Source organism: Camellia sinensis, chromosome 7, assembly GCF_055761805.1.
Source record: "Camellia sinensis isolate YWXY chromosome 7, ASM5576180v1, whole genome shotgun sequence".
Classification (NCBI taxonomy): Eukaryota; Viridiplantae; Streptophyta; class Magnoliopsida; order Ericales; family Theaceae; genus Camellia; species Camellia sinensis.
The window spans coordinates 101,201,962-101,225,256 of NC_138967.1; the positions used below are offsets into that span (position 1 = coordinate 101,201,962).

The 23,295-nt window shown below is 39.7% G+C and overlaps 1 protein-coding gene across 6 annotated transcripts in view; it reads left to right on the forward strand.

Moving 5' to 3' along the window:
• The window catches only part of LOC114307358 (26S proteasome non-ATPase regulatory subunit 2 homolog A), a 30,587-nt gene extending 10,586 nt beyond the window's left edge, over positions 1-20,001 (forward strand). For 2 of the 6 annotated variants that reach the window (XM_082878875.1, XM_082878876.1), the window contains exons 12-25: positions 13,009-13,167; positions 13,315-13,422; positions 13,512-13,616; positions 13,695-13,835; positions 13,917-14,021; positions 14,480-14,701; positions 15,051-15,164; positions 15,249-15,464; positions 15,627-15,686; positions 15,785-15,898; positions 15,999-16,084; positions 19,194-19,302; positions 19,407-19,513; positions 19,606-20,001. In XM_082878875.1, the coding sequence (XP_082735001.1) occupies positions 13,009-13,167; positions 13,315-13,422; positions 13,512-13,616; positions 13,695-13,835; positions 13,917-14,021; positions 14,480-14,701; positions 15,051-15,164; positions 15,249-15,464; positions 15,627-15,686; positions 15,785-15,898; positions 15,999-16,084; positions 19,194-19,302; positions 19,407-19,513; positions 19,606-19,681 (1,722 nt within the window). In that variant the 3' untranslated portion in view covers positions 19,682-20,001. Of the gene's footprint in view, positions 1-13,008; positions 13,168-13,314; positions 13,423-13,511; positions 13,617-13,694; positions 13,836-13,916; positions 14,022-14,479; positions 14,702-15,050; positions 15,165-15,248; positions 15,465-15,553; positions 15,687-15,784; positions 15,899-15,998; positions 16,974-19,193; positions 19,303-19,406; positions 19,532-19,590 lie in introns of those variants that run through there. The other 4 variants (XM_082878874.1, XR_014335792.1, XR_014335791.1 and 1 more) reach the window with 4 other exon arrangements.
• The last annotated feature ends 3,294 nt before the right edge of the window (positions 20,002-23,295 follow it).

Genomic DNA, 23,295 nt, shown 5'->3' on the forward strand with positions numbered 1-23,295 from the left:
GCAACCCACGAGCTCTCGATATAACGTGGGATCATCCAGAGGGACACTATCAGTAGAGTTGAGCTTCACATTAAGCTCAATAGGTGTATCAGAAACCTTAGTATCAGTAAGACTGGCACGGTGAATAACCTCATTAGCATACTTGGCCTGAGACGGAAAATAGCCCTTTGGAGAAGAGGCAACCTCAATATCAAGAAAATACCGCAATGGACCCAGATCCTTCATTTCAAAGGAGCGGAAGAGATGTTGCCTGACCTCAGACATAGCAGAAGAATCAGAGCCAGTGATGATCATATCATCCACATAGAGTAAGAGAGCAACAAAACCAGTCAAGGTATATCTCAGAAACAAAGCAGAGTCGGAAGCAGAAGGATGAAACCCAAGCTCGGTAATGGCAGTTTGAAAGCAATCATACCAAGCACGAGGAGATAGCTTCAAAACATACAGAGCACGCTGAAGATGACAAACCTGCCCAGAAGAGTAGAGAAGACCAAGGGGAGGACGCATGTAGACCTCCTCAGTGAGATGATTGTTAAGAAAAGCATTCTTAACGTCCATCTGATAGAGAGGCCAACGTCGAACAGCAGCAACAAAAATCAAGGTACGAACAGTAGTCATCTTGGCAACAGGGGCAAATGTCTCCTCATAATCAATACCATACTCCTGTGAGAAACCCTTGGCAACCAAGCGAGCTTTGTAGGGCTTGAGAGAACCATCAGAATGAGTCTTGACTTGATAGACCCATTTGCAACCAACCAGATTCTTGCCAGCAGGCAAAGGAACCAACTCCCAAGTGTTAATCTTTTGTAAGGCAAACAACTCAGTCTCCATAGCTTGAACCCAATTAAGATCCTGACAGGCCTCTGTGTAAGACTGTGGTTCTGAAAAAGAGTGAATAACAGACAAAAAGATACGATAGGAAACAGAAAAATATGTATTAGACCAACCCAACCTGTTTGGAGGATGACGCTCATTAGTAGGATATCGGTGTGCAACAGGATCAGAGTCGTCAGAAGCAGAAGGAGAAGCAATAGGAGTGGAGACAACTGGTGGTGGAGGAGCATGGTGACTATAGCGATCCCGGATTTACCCTTGTTGTATAGCGATCCGGACATGTGTCCGTGGATGTTGGTAGTTGTTTATTATCTTGTTTACATCCTTTCTTACTTTGTATTTGAGTTATAGGATGTGTTGAGCGGGATTGTTACAGGTTGGTTGAGTTTAGAAACCAAAACTAGTTGCCCAGATTTTTGGCCTGTCCGCTCGAGCGGAGGTGTTGGCGCTCGAGCGGGGAATACATCCATCCAGTATCTTGTTGTGCAGTGTTGTGAGCTCGAGCGTAGGGTTGGGAGCTCGAGCGTAGGTCTGTTTCTGCAAAAGTGCTGAGCGAGTGCATTCTGCGCTCGAGCGGGAGGTTGGCCGCTCGAGCGTAAGTCTGTGAGTGGCCGCTCGAGCGGGGTGTTTTACGCTCGAGCGGAGACCTGGGTTAAAGACCCGAAGTTGTGACTTTCCAAATCACTTTTTGCTTTCTCTTCTCTCTCTTACTTTTCCAAAATCACCATTGTTGAGCCTCTCACTCTAGACTCTACCTTCTCTCTAGGTTTTGATCTAGTAGGAGTGATTTACTCACCTTTGGCCTTTACAAAAAAGTTGTTGATCGTCGAGGGCTTCATTTTAATCTGAAAATCTCGGGTTTTGGAGCACGTTGGGTTTTGTCGTCTTCTCCTTTGGGACTCCGAATTTGAGGTAGGGATAACCTACTCCTCTCTATGGGTTTTGTCTTTAAATTTTGGTATTTTGAGATGTTGGGCTTGGTTTGGTAATCTTGTAAAGGTTTGGGGCTTTTGTGTAATTTTACAAAGGTTGGGGTTTTATTCATAATAAACCTAGTTGCATGTTTGGCATAGAAAAATGGAATGATTGTTGAATCATTGACGAAAATGGGACCTAAGGGTTGAAATGGTAATTATGGAAAATGGTCTAATTACATTGGTTAATTAATTGGGATAATTAATTGGTGAAAAATGAGGAAATGAAATGTTGATTGAATATCCATTTGTGCATTTATTTTCTGTTTTAGAAATAACTGCTTTGGGCTATCGGTGGAGGATAGTCGTGATTGTTGTAGACAATGTATGTTGATTAGGCAAACTGAAACTAATCAATGGAATGTGTTATGGAACTTAACAGTTGCTAGAATACATTAATTGTTTGTATTGTGTGATTGTATATAGAACCAATGTGTTTATATACGTTATGTGTAGAGGAGGAGATAGGGGATGTACTCCGCGGTTTAGGGGAAGATAGGGGATGGACCTCTAAACCGGATAGGTATTTGGAGGAGATAGGGGATGTACTCCGTAGACAGAGCTCATATGCTTGTCTAGAGAAGTGAAGATAGAGCTCATATGCTTATCTTTGTGAAGTATGAAGTGTGGATACAGCTTGTATGCTTATCTGTGGATATTGTTGATATACATATCTGTTGTAAAGTGTGGATACAGCTTGTATGCTTATCTGTGGATATTGTTGATATACATATCTGTTGAGAATGTGGATATAGCTTTTATGCTTATCTGAATGTGAGATATAGTTTTTATACATATCTGTGGAAATGATGATAGAGCTAGCATGCTTATCTGTTGAAAAAGGGAAAATGAAAAGTAATTGGGACTTGTAAGTCGTTGACATAAATATGTAATTTATGTGATTGAATCAGTGGTGACCAACTATCAATTGCTAATGTTTTAGTCATTGTCCATGGTTGGTTTAGTGTATTTCTACTGGGCTGTGGCTCACCCTATATGGGAATATCATTTTCAGGTGCAGGAAGCATGCCACCTCCAAGGACATAGCTGGGAGGCTTGTGGCGGGCATAGTTTTGTCGTTTCACTTTTGATGTATTATATGTGTAACTTCAAGCCAAGGGCTTAATGTGTAAACGAGTTAGAACTCTTGTTGTAACCAAGTGTTGACTTGGAAAGCTGTAAGCCCGTAGGGCATTTTGTTTTGATGTTTACATGTAATACTAATGTGACGGAACTCTAATGAATAAAGGAATGTGGTTAGTTAATATGTAAATGCTTGTCTTATCTGATGGGTTTAATGTTATTATTTTGAGGGCGTTACAACTTGGTATCAGAGCGTATCGGGTTCGAATACTTTGGGTACGTGGGAAGTGATTAGGATCACAATGGGTTTGTCTCGCTTGATAGAGACGTAGATGTAGTACCATATGCTATGTGTTTATTTGATAACATGCTTGTGTGACTATGTGGGTATGAGATTTAATTTCTGGGATGTTGATTGGATCCTTGAGTTTCTGGGAGTCTTGTTGGAAAAGCACTTGATCAATGCTGTTTCTAACCGGAACTCTAGTAACGTCTCGGGACTATCATTATCCAGAAATGAAGTTCGTAAGTGCTTATGTGTTTATGTGCTTATGTGGAGTGAATTACACTTGTCCACGCATTAGGACGTGAGTGTTTAGTTTCGGCACACCTATGAATGTGCTAACGTTCTGTGCTACCTTTATTAGGATGTCAGGACGAGGAAGAGGTGCTAGGCGTGGTAGACCTGCAAGGCAGGAAGTACCGTTACAGGGTGAGATTCCGGTTGTGCAGGAGGGAGTTGGGCAGGCCAATGTGGCCGAGCCAGTGGGTCAGCAGGCTATGGGTGCCTTGGCCAGAGAGATAGCAGGAGCTTTGGGTATTCTTAGAGCTGGGAATCAGGTAGCTGAGGCAGGGCCTTCTTTCTTGAAGAGGGAGTTCTTCCGGTGTAATCCGGACGAGTTTATCGGGGATCCTAAAGAGCCGCTTAAGGCAGATGAATGGCTCGAACAGACAACGAAGACGTTTGAGATGCTTGGCATCGAGGACGGAGCACTGAAAGTGACCTTGGCATCCTTCCAACTGAAGGGAGATGCGGGTCAATGGTGGAAGTACGAGAAAGCTCGTGTTGGTGGTACTTGGGAGGCGTTTGTGAATGCTTTTCAGGAAAGGTTTTTATCAGCAGCAGCTAGGGAGAAGCTGAGGGATCAGTTTAGCCGGCTTAATCAGCAGGGCTTGTCAGTGGCCGAGTTTGAGGCTACTTTTACCAGTCTGTCCAGGTTTGCACCTGAACTGGTGGCGTCTGAGGAACGCCGTTGCTATGAGTTTGAGCGGAAGTTGAGGCGGGGCCTCAAGTTGAGAGTTGGTGGGTCTTATATTCGAGAGTATAGACACCTAGTGGATGCTGCAGCTCATATGGAGCTTATGATGCAGGAGGAGGATGAGGGTCAGAGAGGCTCCAAGAGGAGCCAGGATAGTCAGAGTGATGGCAGGAGGCAGAGGGGTTCTAACCCTCAGCAGTCTCAGGATGCAGTCTCTAGATCGACCTTTCCAGTGCCTAGTGTAGGCTCGGGGAGAGGCAGTCAGGGAGAATTCACTTGTTACAAGTGTGGCCAGCTGGGTCACAAGGTTTCTGTTTGCCCGCAGAAGGGTGGGGGTCAGAAAGCTGCTTCTTCTTCAGCTAGACCGCCGAGTCAGAGTTTGGGCAGGGGGCAGCTCTTGATTTGTTATCAGTGTGGACAACCTGGGCACATGAAGAGGTTTTGCCCACAGTTGAGTGCCACTTCGGGAGCGTCTGGGTCTAGGCAGACGCAGGGTTTTCAGCCAGCTCAGTCTGTGCAGGCCTCGAGGGCCAATCCGGGAGCTTCGTCATCCCAGTCTGTGCAGCAGTCTTTTGCTCCGAGAGGTGAGCAGGTAGACCAGGGGCCTACGGGGCGCGTGTATGCTGTTACCGCGCAGGATTTAGTACCGGCTCCATCAGTAGTGAGAGGTACTTTTCTGTTTTGCAACTCAGTTGCTAATGTGTTGATAGACACGGGTGCATCTCATTCTTTTGTATCTGCTGCATTTGCATCTGTTTTGGAATTGGAGTTAGCACAGTTAGCATCTCCTATTTGTGTGGTATCGCCTTTGGGTGGTGAGTTGATTCTGAAACAGGGTGTTAGAGGATGTGATATAGAGGTCGCCGACTATAGGCTTCCTTTTCCGTTTGTTGTCATGCCCATGAAGGGTTTTGATGTTATTTTGGGTATGGACTGGTTATCGTCATACCGGGCTGTTATTGATTGCTACCGCCAGAGGGTTACATTGTGTACCTTGAGCGGGGAGTGGTTCCATTTCTTGGGAGACCGGGTTGGTAGTGTTTTGCCACCGGGGTATGATTCGCGAGGGCGAAGTGAACTTAGTAGTCTATTTGCCAGTTTTGAGAGTGGTGAGAGTGGTGAGACCCAGGTTGTATTACCGAGGGTGGTTTGTGAGTATTCGGATGTCTTTCCCGAAGATCTTGTTAGTTTGCCACCTCACCGAGAGATAGAGTTCTCTATTGATTTAGTGCCTGGTACGGCGCCGATTTCTATGGCACCTTACCGTTTTGCTCCAGCAGAGTTGGTTGAGTTGAAAGTTCAGCTCCAGGAATTGCTCGATAAGGGCTTTGTTCGCCCTAGTGCTTCACCGTGGGGAGCACCGGCCCTCTTTGTTAAAAAGAAAGATGGTGCCTTGAGATTGTGTATAGACTACCGGAAGTTGAATCGGGCTACGGTTAAGAATAAGTATCCTATGCCCCGTATAGATGATTTGTTTGACCAGTTGAAGGGTTCCCGTTGTTTCTCTAAGATAGACTTGAGATCGGGTTACCATCAGTTGAGGGTCAGGGAGGAAGATGTTCCTAAGACGGCATTCCGTACGCGGTATGGCCATTACGAGTTTCTGGTGATGCCATTCGGGCTTACCAATGCACCGGCAGTCTTTATGGACTTGATGAACCGGATTTTCCGGGAGTTCTTAGACCGCTTTGTGGTTGTTTTCGTGGATGATATCCTTATCTATTCGTCTTCTGAGGAGGAGCACGAGGCACACTTGAGAGTGGTGCTTGAATTACTTAGAGCCCATAGGCTGTATGCCAAGTTTGGGAAGTGTGAGTTCTGGCTGAGGGAAGTCAAATTCTTAGGCCATGTGGTATCCGGGGAAGGGGTGTCTGTTGATACATCCAAGGTTGAGGCAGTGCAAGGTTGGGCACAGCCTAAGAGTGTGTTTGAGATCCGCAGTTTTCTGGGATTAGCTGGGTATTATCGTCGGTTTGTGAAAGATTTCTCCAGGTTAGCGTCACCGTTGACTAGACTGACTCGGAAGGGAGTCAAGTTTGTGTGGAGTGAGACTTGTGAAAAGTCGTTCCAAGAGCTGAAAGTTAGATTGACCACCGCTCCGGTGTTGATTATTTCGGAGAGAGAGTTGGGTTATGCGGTTTATTGTGATGCCTCACGAGAGGGTTTGGGTTGTGTGTTGATGCAAGAGGGAAAAGTGGTAGCTTATGGCTCTCGTCAGTTGAAAATACACGAGAAAAATTACCCCACACACGACCTAGAGTTAGCAGCTGTGATCTTTGCCTTGAAAATCTGGAGGCACTACCTTTATGGTGAGAGGTTCGAGGTATTCTCGGATCATAAGAGTTTGAAGTATCTGTTTACACAGAGAGACTTGAATCTGAGGCAGAGGAGGTGGATGGAGTTCATCGAGGATTATGATTTTGAGTTGCATTATCATCCGGGAAAGGCCAATGTTGTGGCCGATGCCCTTAGTAGGAAGACCATTAGTGATGTAGCTTGTATAGCCATCCGGGAATGGGAGATGTTGGGAGCACTTGGCGAGTTTGATTTGCTACTGGGCGAATCTGTCGAGGCTGCGGCCTTGTTTTCTGTTGTTGCGCAGCCTACACTTGTGACTAGAGTGTTAGAGGCACAGAGAGGTGACCTTGAGGTAGAATCCCTCCGAGAGAAGATCTCCAGTGGGAAAGTTGAGAAGGGTTTGACGGTGTATCCCGACCTGAGTGTGAGATACCGAGACCGTTTGTTTGTACCGGAGGCTTGCCGTGAGGAAGTACTCCGAGAGTTTCACCATTCGCGCCTTGCGGTGCATCCGGGAGGTACTAAGATGTATCGGGATTTGGGTCGCCAGTTTTGGTGGCGGGGTATGAAAAGAGATGTGGCTGTTTTCGTATCGAAGTGCCTTACTTGCCAGCAAGTGAAGGCCGAGCATCAGAGGCCAGCGGGTTTGTTGCAACCCTTGCCTATTGCCGAGTGGAAGTGGGAGCATGTCACTATGGACTTCGTTGTAGGTCTTCCGAGGACTCAGCGGGGTAGTGATGCTATTTGGGTGGTTGTAGACCGGTTGACTAAGTCGGCGCACTTTATTCCTATGCGCGTGAGAGATTCGGTAGATCGTCTTGCCGATTTGTATATTCGGGACGTAGTGAGATTGCACGGGGTCCCAGTGACGATTGTCTCAGATAGAGATCCTCGTTTTACTGCTAGGTTGTGGCAGAGTTTGCAGAGTGCCTTGGGCACTAAGTTGACCTTTAGTACGGCTTATCATCCTCAGACTGACGGGCAGTCCGAGCGTACTATTCAGATCCTCGAGGATATGCTTCGGGGTTGTGTCCTGGACTTCAGTGGGACGTGGGTGAGGCACTTGCCATTGGTAGAGTTTGCCTACAACAACAGTTTTCAGTCTAGCATCGGTATGGCACCGTTTGAGGCCTTGTATGGCCGACCGTGTAGGTCTCCAGTTTGTTGGGCCGAGGTGGGTGATGCACCTTTGTTGGGTCCGGAGTTGGTTAGGGAGACGACAGAGAAAGTTGAGCTTATCCGTAGGAGGCTTGTTACAGTCCAGAGTCGACAAAAGAGTTATGCCGACCGTAGGAGGAGGCCTTTGGCGTTTGAGGTGGGTGATCATGTCTTTCTGAAGATATCACCTAGACGAGGCCTGATGAGGTTTGGGAAGAGTGGGAAGTTATCCCCTCGGTTTATTGGTCCTTTTGAGATCCTTGAGAGGATAGGTGAGGTTGCTTATCGGTTAGCCTTACCGCCGCAGTTGTCCGGAGTGCATGACGTGTTTCATGTGAGTATGCTCCGGAAGTATGAGCCAGATCCATCACATGTGTTGGATTGGACTGATTTAGAGGTAGATGAGGATGCCTCGTATGAGGAGAGACCGGTTCGGGTCTTGGATAGGCGGGATCAGGTCCTGCGTGGCAAGACCATTCCTTTGGTGAAAGTCTTGTGGAAACATCACGGAGTGGAGGAAGCCACTTGGGAACGTGAGTTGGAAGTCCGAGAGAAATATCCGGACTTGTTTGTTGTTATGTAATCTTATATTTAAATTTTACATTTCGTTGAACTTAAGAGCTTTTATATATGTCTTAAGTTGTGAAACATTGAAAATGTTTTGGTTATTGGAAATATGTTTTGGGAACTTGCCTCATATGGAAGTTGAATATAACATTATATATGTTGATTATATTGTTGAAATTGGAAAGTTAATGCATAATGTTGATGCATGTTGATGGTACATATGTTCTTTACATATTGTGATATGTCTCTTGTTAAAGGGATGGGATGACCGGTAATGGGTCGAATTGTTGAATGTTAAATTGTAACATTGTCTAAAATGGAGGAAAACTCGTTTTGAAAACTTGTGCTTAATTTCGGGGACGAAATTCTTTAAGGGGGGGAGGTTATAGCGATCCCGGATTTACCCTTGTTGTATAGCGATCCGGACATGTGTCCGTGGATGTTGGTAGTTGTTTATTATCTTGTTTACATCCTTTCTTACTTTGTATTTGAGTTATAGGATGTGTTGAGCGGGATTGTTACAGGTTGGTTGAGTTTAGAAACCAAAACTAGTTGCCCAGATTTTTGGCCTGTCCGCTCGAGCGGAGGTGTTGGCGCTCGAGCGGGGAATACATCCATCCAGTATCTTGTTGTGCAGTGTTGTGAGCTCGAGCGTAGGGTTGGGAGCTCGAGCGTAGGTCTGTTTCTGCAAAAGTGCTGAGCGAGTGCATTCTGCGCTCGAGCGGGAGGTTGGCCGCTCGAGCGTAAGTCTGTGAGTGGCCGCTCGAGCGGGGTGTTTTACGCTCGAGCGGAGACCTGGGTTAAAGACCCGAAGTTGTGACTTTCCAAATCACTTTTTGCTTTCTCTTCTCTCTCTTACTTTTCCAAAATCACCATTGTTGAGCCTCTCACTCTAGACTCTACCTTCTCTCTAGGTTTTGATCTAGTAGGAGTGATTTACTCACCTTTGGCCTTTACAAAAAAGTTGTTGATCGTCGAGGGCTTCATTTTAATCTGAAAATCTCGGGTTTTGGAGCACGTTGGGTTTTGTCGTCTTCTCCTTTGGGACTCCGAATTTGAGGTAGGGATAACCTACTCCTCTCTATGGGTTTTGTCTTTAAATTTTGGTATTTTGAGATGTTGGGCTTGGTTTGGTAATCTTGTAAAGGTTTGGGGCTTTTGTGTAATTTTACAAAGGTTGGGGTTTTATTCATAATAAACCTAGTTGCATGTTTGGCATAGAAAAATGGAATGATTGTTGAATCATTGACGAAAATGGGACCTAAGGGTTGAAATGGTAATTATGGAAAATGGTCTAATTACATTGGTTAATTAATTGGGATAATTAATTGGTGAAAAATGAGGAAATGAAATGTTGATTGAATATCCATTTGTGCATTTATTTTCTGTTTTAGAAATAACTACTTTGGGCTATCGGTGGAGGATAGTCGTGATTGTTGTAGACAATGTATGTTGATTAGGCAAACTGAAACTAATCAATGGAATGTGTTATGGAACTTAACAGTTGCTAGAATACATTAATTGTTTGTATTGTGTGATTGTATATAGAACCAATGTGTTTATATACGTTATGTGTAGAGGAGGAGATAGGGGATGTACTCCGCGGTTTAGGGGAAGATAGGGGATGGACCTCTAAACCGGATAGGTATTTGGAGGAGATAGGGGATGTACTCCGTAGACAGAGCTCATATGCTTGTCTAGAGAAGTGAAGATAGAGCTCATATGCTTATCTTTGTGAAGTATGAAGTGTGGATACAGCTTGTATGCTTATCTGTGGATATTGTTGATATACATATCTGTTGTAAAGTGTGGATACAGCTTGTATGCTTATCTGTGGATATTGTTGATATACATATCTGTTGAGAATGTGGATATAGCTTTTATGCTTATCTGAATGTGAGATATAGTTTTTATACATATCTGTGGAAATGATGATAGAGCTAGCATGCTTATCTGTTGAAAAAGGGAAAATGAAAAGTAATTGGGACTTGTAAGTCGTTGACATAAATATGTAATTTATGTGATTGAATCAGTGGTGACCAACTATCAATTGCTAATGTTTTAGTCATTGTCCATGGTTGGTTTAGTGTATTTCTACTGGGCTGTGGCTCACCCTATATGGGAATATCATTTTCAGGTGCAGGAAGCATGCCACCTCCAAGGACATAGCTGGGAGGCTTGTGGCGGGCATAGTTTTGTCGTTTCACTTTTGATGTATTATATGTGTAACTTCAAGCCAAGGGCTTAATGTGTAAACGAGTTAGAACTCTTGTTGTAACCAAGTGTTGACTTGGAAAGCTGTAAGCCCGTAGGGCATTTTGTTTTGATGTTTACATGTAATACTAATGTGACGGAACTCTAATGAATAAAGGAATGTGGTTAGTTAATATGTAAATGCTTGTCTTATCTGATGGGTTTAATGTTATTATTTTGAGGGCGTTACAGTGACGAGAAGAGACCAACAATGGAGGGGAAGAAGAAGTCGAAGGAAGAGAAGGAGCCATAGGTGACACAGATGGAGAAGTAGGAATGGGCTTTAGAGGAACAGTGGAGATGTACTCATCAGACGGGACCTCAGAAGGAAAGGGGTCGATGTGAACCAAATCCTCTTTAGAAACTGGAGCAGTGAGAGGAGAAAGCTGAAAGTAAGGTAGACGTTTGAGAAAGGCAATATGACGGGAGACATAAAGGTGATGAGAGATAGGATCATAACAGCAGTAGCCTTTCTGAGTAAAACTGTAACCTAAAAAGACACAGAGGACAGACCGGGTACTAAATTTGGTCCTATCTTTGCGGGGAAGAAGGACAAAACAGGCAGACCCAAACACACGAAGAAGGGAGTAGTTAGGAATTTGGGAGAACAAAGTCTCATAAGGAGACCGACTAGAAAGAAGGGGGGTAGGCATGCGGTTGAGAAGAAAAACAACAGCAAGAACTGCCTCCCTCCATAATGGAGCCAGAACTGAGGCATAGAGAAGAAGAGACCTAGCTGTCTCAAGGAGATGACGGTGTTTATGCTCGGCTCGACCATTTTGGGCAAGTGTATCTGTACAAGAAGTTTGGTGAATGGTACCCAACTTGGCTAAATACTCACAGAATTCATTTTTAAAATATTCCCCACCCAAGTCAGACCGTAACACTTTAATGGTAGACCCAAACTAAGTAGTAATCATACACTAAAAGGTACGGTATATCTGATAGAAATCGGACTTATGAGTTATAAGATAAACCCAAGTGTAACGGGTGCAATCATCAACAAATGACACATAGTATGTAGAACCCCTTTGGTGAGAACAGGAGAAGGGCCCCAAGTTTACACCCTCGATACTCGGTAAGTTGACTAGGAGAAACTTTACCCAAAATACCTGACTGAGCTAAGGACCGTAAGTGGTCAGTAGACAAATGCCTTAATCTGGAATGCCACAAATAGAAAAGACTGGACAGAGAATCTAACTGAAAAGAAGAAAAGGCAGTCAAAGAGTTAGTCATAGGCAGATGCAAGCTTTTCACCACATAGAGGTCTCTAATTCTACGGCCAGTCCCAATCTGCTGCTTAGACATCGGATCCTGCACAGAACAAATAGAAGAAAAAAAGATAATATCAAAACCAGAGGTATCAAGCTGACTGATAGATAATAAACTGGCAGATAACTGAAGAACATAAAAGACAGATGGAATAGAGACAGCAGACATAGCAGATGGTAGGACAGACCCAACAGATATAACAGACATACCAGACCCATTAGCAACATTGACAGTAATAGGAAAGGGAGGAGTACAATTCTAAAGTAAGTGGAGATGGGGAGTCATATGATGAGAGGCATCAGAGTCAAAAATCCAGACAGGCGAAGAAATACCTGAAGAAGACCTAAGCAAACTTGAATGAAGAGAGGAAACAATGGAGGCAAACGGTATATGTTGAAGCTGACCAATCTGAGCACTCAAGGAAGCCAAATCAGGTTCAATAGCAGGAGCAAATGTAGTATAAGAGGTAGGAGATGCATGGAACTGGTTCTGAGACTGCTGAAAATACGGGGCAGACAATCGTCCCTTCTTGGGACAATGGTACTTCCAACGACCTCTTTGATGGCAGAAGGCACAATCATCAAGACCACAGAGATGAAGCAGATGACCAGACAAAGAAAACGAACTAGATCCAATCTCAGATGGATCGCGAATTGAAGATGACGAGCTGCAATTCGAAGCAGATAGGTCACGACTGAGAGAGAAATCCTGGGAGGCGTGGAACAACGACTAAAATAGAGATGGGTTCACGATCGCGACACTGGGTAGATCGCGATTCTAATGAGACCAGATGCTAATTGCGAGCCTGGTACAATCGTGACTCCAGAGAACCACGAACGAGAAGTCTACAAATTGAGAAGAAAGAGCTTTGAACCAGAAAGAACTTCGAAACTTCGAACCAGAGAAGAATTCGAACGTTTAGAGGCAGAGCTAGGGTTTCACACACAGCTCTGATACCATGTAAGAATTCCAAATAACTCTGTATATTCAATTGTGTCAATTTACAAAGAGTTTATCAGTTTATATAGCCCTAAATCCATGACTGAAAAAGGAAATACTAACTAATTCCTATTTACACAATCATGCCATATATACACAACATGCCATATATACAATATATTCTCACACTAACATCTCACCTAAATCACAGTTAAAGCCATTACGGCAAGTAGAAAGGCATATGTAAAGATAACAGATGTCTTATTAGAAGTTGGGCATTGCACTATTTACGCTTTTTGCAAGACATCTAGTTAATTTCCTTTTTGATTGAATGTAAATGGTTGTTTGCTCATTGAATTTCTTTCATACAGCGTATAACTTTTGTTCTCGATGAAGAGATGTCTGGAGATGATGAATGCAGGGAGATATTGCAAGGAATTACCAACAATGGCAAGTTAAGTGAAGGTTATCTTATGCTTGCTCGTGATATAGAGGTCATGGAGCCCAAATCTCCCGAGGATATTTATAAGGTTGAGATTTCTAAGATATCCATACTAGCTCTTGATATCACCTTTGATATTGATAGTTGAAATAATTGTTGCATCTTTAAAAGGAATTTCTAAGCACATGTTATTCCTAAGTTGTTTTCTTCATTAAGCCTGGTATTATTTAACCAGGCACATTTGCTCCATGGCCGGGCTAGTGCTGGTGCAAGTGTTAATTCAGCCAGCCAGAACTTGGCAGCTACATTTGTTAATGCATTCGTGAATGCTGGCTTTGGTCAGGTAAAAGTGTGGTTCATCTACATAGAAAATTTTAGAGGCAAATATTTGGGGGCAGGTTCATGTATTGTTTACTGGTTTTATTGTCACAGGACAAGTTAATGACAGTTCCATCTGAAGCTTCAAGTGGTGGTTCTTCTGGAAACTGGGTCTTTAAGAATAAAGCACATGGAAAAGCCAGTGCTGCAGCAAGTCTGGTATTGTGTTCTCTACTACCAGTCGATTTGTTGTTGCAAATTCTTTTATTGCAGGATTATCGTTTTCACATATTGTAGGGTATGATTCTGCTCTGGGATGTTGATTCTGGACTTGCCCAAATTGATAAGTATTTCCACAGTGATGACAAGAATGTCATTGCTGGTGCATTGTTAGGAGTTGGTATCTTGACTTGCGGTGTCGAGCATGAATGTGATCCCGTGAGTTCCACGTCACGTTTTTTTGCAAAAAAGACCTATGATTGTTATATGTAATTTGAAATCTCAGTTTTCTTTTTTCAGGCATTGCGAATTCTTGCTGATTATGTAGATAAAGAAGATTCTTCTATCAAAATTGGTGCAATAATGGGTCTGGGCCTTGCTTATGCTGGTGCCCAATGTCCGCAAGTGAGGTTCCTTGCTTATTTTTTTCTATTTTTTTTTTTTCTTTCGTTCTTTTTGGCGCTATTTGGAAGCCCATGAAAATAATACTATGTGTGGTAGACATGAGCCACCTTTTCCCACCATTTATGATTCACGAGGCACATCAACAGAATTATTCTATTTATTTTTCCATAAAATGATGATTTTAGGTTATGGAAGTCTGAAACTATATATAACTCTGTGTGTGTGTGTGTGAGAGAGAGAGAGAGAGAGAGAGAGAGAAATTTGATGAGCATCTATTCATTTCCTTTTCTTTGTATGTGAAATTTGGTTAAAGTTGTTTAATCCACTGTTTCTCAGATCCATAGTAAATGGTCTCCTATCCTTCGAATACAAAATCACTTCTTTACTTGCTTGTCCACTTTCTTTGTATGATATGTTTATTTTCAATTGAAGGTGACTAATTATACATTATTTGTCAGATCCGTAGTAAATTGTCTTGTGTCCTTGAAGATAAGAAAATGCCTCTGGATGTGATTGTATTTACTGCAATTTCATTGGGTTTGGTGTATGTTGGTTCCTGTGATGAAGATGTTTCTCAGACAATTATATCTGCATTAAAACACCGAAGTGTGTCTGAATTGGGGCAGCCCCTCACTCGTCTTTTGCCTCTTGGACTTGGCCTTCTATATCTTGGGAAGCAGGTAACTTAAAATCACAAGCTATGAAAGTTTTTAATTAATTTTCTATAATTTTATTTGTACTGTATCATAGTTTGTTCATTTTTAAATCAATGGAGAGCAAGCTAGAAACACGCACACACAACTGTCACTTGCACTTCATTGATTTGCAATTAGTTTCCCCATTTCCCATTTATATGATATTTTCCCTTTTTATTTTGGTGTTGCCTCTGAAATGTTATTATTTGGTGACAACAGATTGCACCTTATAGATTTGGGACTTAATTTTTATTTCTATCGTTCTTTTTTCTCTCTTTTTATTTTTTTTATTTTTTATTTTTTGGTTTTGAAATCCCATTCTGTTTCTTAACAGGAAGGTGTTGAGGCAACTGCAGAGATTTCAAAAACATTAAATACAAAAATTAGGAAACATTGTTACATGACCCTATTTTCCTGTGCTTATGCTGAGACTGGGGATGTGCTCAAGGTGTTTACTCTAAGCCTTTCAATTTGAATTGGAGTTCGCTCTGTTATGTTGATGAAAATAGCTGACCGTCCTTTTTTCACACAGGTCCAATACCTTCTGGGTCAGTGTGCCCAACATCTTAAGAGGGGAGAAACCCACCAGGGACCGGCTGTACTTGGAATTGCTATGGTAGCAATGGCTGAAGAATTGGGTCTTGAAATGGCTATTCGCTCTTTAGAGCATCTTTTACGGTATGGAGAGCAGAATATCCGAAAGGCTGTTCCTTTGGCTCTTGGTCTCCTCTGTATATCAAACCCTAAGGTAATCAATCCTTAGATATGTTACGATAACAAAAAATTCCTTAGATATCTTTTGCCAAGCTGAGCACCTTGACAATGTTTGAATTGCAGTTGAGCAAGATTGTATACTTTCTTTCCATGGGTAATATTGCCAAGTAATTTATGTTTGGATGTTCTAACCCAGGTAAATGTTATGGACACATTAAGCAGAATTAGTCACGATACAGATATAGAAGTAGCAATGGTATTTTCACTTTTATATAATATGATGATTATTCTTATTGTTATCAAATTCTAGTTAGTTACAGCCTAAAGTTCGTCATGTTTGTCTGGATTCTACAGGCTGCCGTCATCTCCTTAGGTTTGATTGGTTCCGGGACCAACAACGCTAGAATAGCTGGCATGCTTCACAATCTTTCGAGTTATTACTACAAAGAACCTAGGCTTCTCTTCTGTGTAAGCTTCTCTTGGAGTTACATATAGTGCATCTCAGCTTTCCTTCCCTTTTTAAAGTGTTCTATTAGAGATTTAATGATATGTGTTGTCTATTGTGCAGGTACGAATTGCTCAAGGTCTTGTGCATTTGGGGAAAGGCTTGTTGACTCTTGCTCCATATCATTTTGAGCACTTCTTGCTATCCTCGTAAGTGTTTCTTCTTGTGAGAGATGACAGGTGAGCTGGTTGAGGATTTCCCTTTGGGAAGATGACAGGCACAGGTATGGCTGGTGACAACTAGAGGTGTGAGAGGAGAGGCAAGGACAACCTTAAGAGGGAGAGGGTGGCAGTGGAGAGCTGGAGTACCAGAGAGCAATGTAGAGGACATATGGCCTGCTTGGAGGTCCCCTTTGTATAGGGTGGCATGCCAGCTCATCTGAGCACACGTTGCGTGACCCCCTTGGCTAGGCAAAATGGAGGGATTCAAGGTCAAACTTTGCAACCTCTGATGCCGGCCTTGAGGCATGTATCATATGTGGACAAAGGGTAGGTATGATGCATCCATTTCTGGGTGTATTAGGGCAGCTCAAAGGTAGGTATGATGCAGCCATTGAGGTGTCAGGCATTGGTCAAAGCCCCTCTCTCTGACTGGATGATCTTTGAGTTCTCTAATCCTGTCCTCCAATGGTCCCGAGCGTGGCACCTGGGTCATGCTCCCAACCTAGGTAGTTGGAGTCAATGTTTTGAAAACCGCACCAGATTGAACTGTTGACCGGTCCATTTTTTGGTCCAGTCAACCCGCCAAAAACATTTACTAAGAAACCCTCCATTAAACTGCCAAACCGCCCAACTGCTTGAATCAGCGCCAGTTCCTTAGAAACAGATGACCCGCAAGGCATGCTTTAAGGCTAAACAAAATGTAATGGGATGGAGTTTCGAACTCGTGACCACCTTCTTGGACTAAATGCTGCCAAAGATTTGACTACCACTATTAGTTTTTGCAAAGGTTTATATATAATAGATTTATTCACATATTTCAAGAAATTAGTGCCAAAAAAGACTTTTTACATAATTACATTTATATATATACCAAAAATTATACATATTTATATACAATAATATATTAATACATACATTAAGAACTTAGGCTTTATGTAATTTTTTGGTTATTTTAATACCTTTATTTTTATAAAATTTTTAATATATTTATAAGGTAATTAGGGTGGTGTAAAACGCTACCCAATCCACCAAAATCGCACCAATCCACATTGATATATCCACTAACTATGGATTAAATTTTGAAATTTATAATCCGCTTTCGAAACTGGTATGCTCCGCTATAGTTAATACATATATATTTTTTGGGTAAATTACAAACACACCCCTGAGGTTTATTTAAATTACAAATTACCCCTTGTGGGTCTAGAAATTACATTATGCCCCCTAAGGTTTCTAATTTCATAACAAATGGGTCCTTTTATTAGTAAATCATCAAGTTAATTAACGGTATTTAACAATGTTAAAATTTTATTTGAATTAATAATTATGATAATTTTATTATTGTATTGGTGAACAGTTAGAAATTTCACATTTTCAATTAATTCTGTTAAATAAAAAATTCTGACAGGGAGGTATTTTTAATTTTCCAAACCACAGGGGACAATTCGTATTTTAAGCAAACCTCAGGGGGTGTTCTTGTAATTTATCCTATTTTTTAATCTCTAATGAAATAGTAAAGTAAAAATGAGTATGAGAAATTTAAGATGTGAAATTTGTTACAAATTAGTAGTTATATATATGAAAAATATTATGTAAAATTAGTTTGTGTTATATATATAACAAATATTATGTAAATTAGTGTTATATAATCAACTAGCAAATTGAAACGTCGCAAACAGCCGAAACCGCGGTTTGGTTATTTGCCAATCCGCCATTCACAGTTTAGTTTATAATTTTACTCTCAAACCACCCGAATTGTACCACGCACACCCCTAAAAGTAATTATGATATTACGATTTGATTCTGGTTGACCCGACAGTTGAATTAGTGACTCTTGACCCGGTGACTTTTTCGAAACGGTCTGGGTTTTAGAACATTAGCTGAGGCATTTGTCTTCCAAAACGGAGACCTCACTCAGGTGGGGGTGATTGGTCCTCGGGTCCATTGGCTGGAGATGACACTTGGTGTGCAAGGCTAGCGAGGTACCCATGAGGACTGATCCCATATAACTACACTTCTATTAAGAGTACTTCAGGGCCCATAAGAACTTTTTAATCTTAGGTATAGAACTGGTTTGCAAACAAATCAGCAGGAGATGACCAGTTATTGGGATGTTTGTTAAAAGGTTCTTCCAAAAGGGGTATCTTTCACGTCAGGAGTGAGTGGCCCGTTATTTATTTATTTTGGATGATTTTTTGTGAAGCTTTAATTACTTGATTGACATCTAAACTACTCCATTTTGTATTTCAACCAAGCATTCCACATAGTTTATTCACTTTTAAGTTATATTAATGGAATTCTAGAAATGGATCAATATCATTCATAAGGAATTTCCAATGACTAGTAAGGTCTTGGTCTTGGTCTTGGGAGTGTGCTCTTTCTAAAGTTTAAGGATTGAAACCTCTTAGGTACTAACAATTTCTTGGGACCATTGGACTAGGGGAAAACCCTTGAATTAACTGTGGTGCACTTGCGGGAAACTCTTTGCCGAGGGAATGTGCACCTCTGGGGATTAGTCGAGTTTTGATCCGGACACCCTAGTGCCAATCAATAAATAAATAAAATAATAATAATAAAATTGTACACTTACGTTTGTGATACGTAAAAGAAATGCAGTTATTGGTCTAGAAATCTATTTTGTTATAATGGTGCCAAATGAAGCATTGTTTATGTAAGAGAAGGATTCAATTAGCTGATCCAAACAAGTTGGATTCAAGGTTTTGTTTGATTAAGAATGGGTGCCAGATTGCTTTGTTGATTCACTTCTTTGACGGAGTAGACCATTCAGCGCAAGGGAATTTAAGTTCTGCACTGCCTACGCAGTACGTTTACTGGTGCGAAAAGATTCCAGGGCATGGCCCTATTGATAAATATAGTTACTTTGTCCGAAGTTATTCAGTGGTTGTCATGGGGAATAAAACATTTTCACTTTCAAGTAAAAGTCTGGGATAATTTTTTTTTTTACTTACAAATAAAAATGTGGAATAAAACATTTTTTGGGGAGAGAATGTGAAGTGTTTAGCCTTTTTAATTTATTATACCTGTCAATTTTTTTTAATCAGCTCAATTTTTGCATGTATTTCTTCTTTTCCCCCAGGACGGCACTGGCTGGAATATTAACTATGCTTCACGCATGTCTTGATACGAAAGCCATCATGATGGGGAGATATCCTTTTATTCTTTATTTCCTTGCTTTGGCAATGCAGGTTAGGTCTCAGTTTGTAATACTTTTTTCTCTCTCTCTCTCTCTCTCTTGATGGTTGGGCAGTTTACATGTTGATTTCATTTTATATTTTCTACAATGCAACAGCCAAGAATGCTGATGACAGGTCGACCGAAGACTATCACTGGTTTCCAGACCCACTTAACACCAGTTCTTCTGGCTGCCAGCGATAGAGCAGAGCTTGCTACTGAGAAGTACTACAATCATTCCCCTGAACTTGGAAAGTGTACTATTTTAACTGTTTACCTGTTGATTTGCTTACTAATATAATTAAATGTCTCTGCAGGTATATTCCTCTCTCTCCCATTCTTGAAGGCTTTGTCATTTTAAAAGAAAATCCAGAGTACTGTGAAGGTCATTAGCTGTGTATTAATTAGGATACAAGTAGAGCTGTTTCGATTAAAAAATTCAACTGAGTTCAGATGTATGTTAGGTCCAATCTTATTTTGGGATGATTGGATTTGGACTAGGCTCAAGTCCACCACTAATGGAATTTCACCCAATGATGGCCTGTTGGTTGGGCTTATACATGCTATGTACCCAGAATTTTATGCATGAAATCATGTAAATAGGTTTATATTTTTCATCTACTTTTAAATTTTGAAGGTAATCAAAATTTTGTTATGATGACTTGTGAGATTCAACCAGTTCAATGGGAAGCAATTACATTCTTTGTTGGTTCTTCTTGGGTTTAATTATTTTACGATGTGTTTGGTTGAAGGGTTTGAAAAGGGAAAGAGAAAAAATGTGTGAAATTAGATGAAATGTAGATATGTTTTATTTGCATTTTACTTACTTTTTTTAATTTCCTTTCTAAATCTTTTTTAAATTCTCCAATCAAATAGGGTTTTGGGATTGAGAGATATAAGCTAGTAGGACCTGTCTGAGCATGATTTTTAGGCTCTACATATTTTTGTGGGCTGGGCATATAATTTGGGCGCGGCCTGAGATTCATTATACATATATGTTTAGATGTATGTCATTTTCGTTACATGTTAGCTACTAGTGTTCATTATGTTTGGTTAATTACAAATATATTTTTTGAGATTTATTTAAAATATAGATTGTCTTATGTGGTTTGAAAAATTATATGTATCCTCTTATTCGAATGTTAGAATTTTTTATTGTACAAAATTAATTAAAAAAATAAAATTTTTAATTGCTCTCTTATATAATAATAAAATTATTTGAATTATTAATTAAAATAAATTTATAATATCATTAAAAAATATTAATTGATTTGATAATTTATTAATAGAAGAGATTATTTATTATAAAATTAAAAATTTCAAAGACAAGATGTAATTTTTAAAATTACAAAAATAATTTATATTTTAAATAAATTTTAAAAGAATATATTTATAATTTACCCTTATGATTTTTTAAGAGATTATTATCTAAAATTTTGTTTATTACAGAATAAATTAAAAGAAAAGACAAATTTTATTTTCTTTCTTGTGGTTTAAGACCAGGGCACGGTTCAATTGTAACCAGAAAACCTCTATATGGTTTTGTACTAGAGTGCAACATTAATACCATTAATTATAGATGTAAAATAACTATAATACTCTCAGACCTATATTTTTTTGTTATTTTTTTTCTTTCTTCGCTCTCATACACATAATTTATAATGTCTAACATTAATTCAATTAAATCACAATTAATTATAAATTATAAATTATTTATTGTAATTCTTAACTTTTTTATTCTAATTTTAATTTAATTGTATTTTAGATCACAATTAATTCTAAATTATAAATTATTTATTGTAATTCTTAACTTTTTTATTCTAATTTTAATTTAATTGTATTTTAGATCACAATTAATTCTAAATTATAAATTATTTATTGTAAAGTGCTCCAACCCCAAACCGTAAGGTGGTAAAATAAATTGAACCCTAAAAGAAACATACAAAATAAAAAATAAAAAAAACAATACTTGAAAAAAAAAGTAGAGAAAATTGAAAAGAATATAAAGTACGAAGGGAGAATGGCGAGAAATACAAAGAGAGTGCCAATGTATTCAAGATAGAGTTTTACTAGTGATTTGTAAATATAAAATTCATCAGAATGATGTGTAAATGATATTTGTGAAATTACAAAGATAATAGTAAATGTTTTGATTAAAAATGAATGGGAATTGGAATGGTTGCTATGTGGGGGGTATAACAACCATTACTATGCTGCATGATTTGGGACCCATTTTGATGATTAGAACAATTCATTTTTTAGGATACATCGAGTAGAATATATCTATAAAAAATCAAATTGATCGAATATTGGTAGGACTTTCATCGAATTGCGTTTGTATCTAAAAGAAATAATGATAAATGTGATTTGAATTATAAAACTAAATACAAATGCACTTTGATGAAAGGGTTATCGATATTCAATTAACTTATTTTTTTGTAAGTATGTTCCATTCAGTATACCTTAAAACATGAACGATTTTGATCATCGAAATGAGTCCTAACATAAGTTCCACAAGCCGTACAACAGTGGCTGTTAAGCAGCTACCCTTAGACCAAATGAAGGAATCACTAGATGCCACCTTATTTTGTATTGAATTTTTGTACAAACATTTTGTTTATATAACATTACTATTTTTTTTTAAAACATCACATAGGAGTTCTTATTGAAAAATTTAAAATATTAGGTACCTTAATATTACAAGGGATATGATTGTAGTAACTAATTTGATTCTTAAAATTTAATGTACCGGTGTGGATGACCTTCCTTTGATCTGACTGGAAAGGAGATCAGTCAAGGTACGCGTAAACTAGTTCGGACACCCTTTACCATTGAACCCCAAAAAATATTTAGGTGGGAAGATGTTGATGCAAATAGGAGTATGATCCAATCTTTAATAGGCAAAATCATATATAGCCACTATTTGTGATTTGAACTTTAACCAACCTCTATTCTTTAGAAGGTCGCAACTTAAAATTCAATAGTATTATAAATTTAAATTTCATTATTTAAAAAGTATTTGGAATTATTATTTTATGGTTCAAATTTGTTTTACATATAGACTCTATTACATAAATTCAGTCTTAACCGCATATTCTCATTTGGGATAAATTAGGAATAGCAAAAGTGGAGTTCATAGACTTATTCCTTAAAATTAGGCCAAAATTCCATATTGTTTCTTTTTAAGGTCTTGAAAATAATTTATGGGTACAATTAGGGGTCAATGTAGTAAGTAGTTTTTAATAAAATTCTCAACTCTTATTGAGAAATACCACCCAAAAAAAAAAAAAATGCTAATTAATAACAAAATATGTATTACTCATTGAGCACATAATTGAGTGTTAATTATGAAGCTATTCGATTTTCGTATCTTGTCTAATTTTACTATTTGTGGGTGTTGATTTTTGATCTCACAACTAAACAGATCTCCTTGTCGAGATTTAGGAAACTCAGTTGGAGAGCACACGGCAGAATAAATTAAGTGAAACACCTGTACATAAGAAAATAAGAAATATCACGGTGGCTCGTCTACTCTAGGACACTTCGACGATCAAGTTAGTAACTTATCTCACAAGATATCAACACAATTAAACAACTCACAAGTAAAAGAATACCTTAGATCCACGGGAGTGCCTTACTTTTATAATCAACGTTGCTCTCATCTCTTAGAAGTATCACTTCATGGAACTCAAGCATAACACTTATCTCGAACTCTCAGCTAGATAAGAATGATCCTACTTAAGAGCCTCATTTTTATTCAAATAGAGAGCCTCAACTTACCTAGGACTCTTGTCCTCTATCAAACAATCTCGAATTCTGATATTACCATACCATATCTCGGTAATACCATAACAACTTTGATAACATGACTCATCTACGTGGCACCTCAAATAATCACCTCAGCCATGTGGGTAGCCTAAAAATATGTCCCCACAACTGCCCCCTAGGTTTTGTTACCTCGGTAAACTGAGGTGATGGAACCTACATCATTTGTCTTCTCAACATGT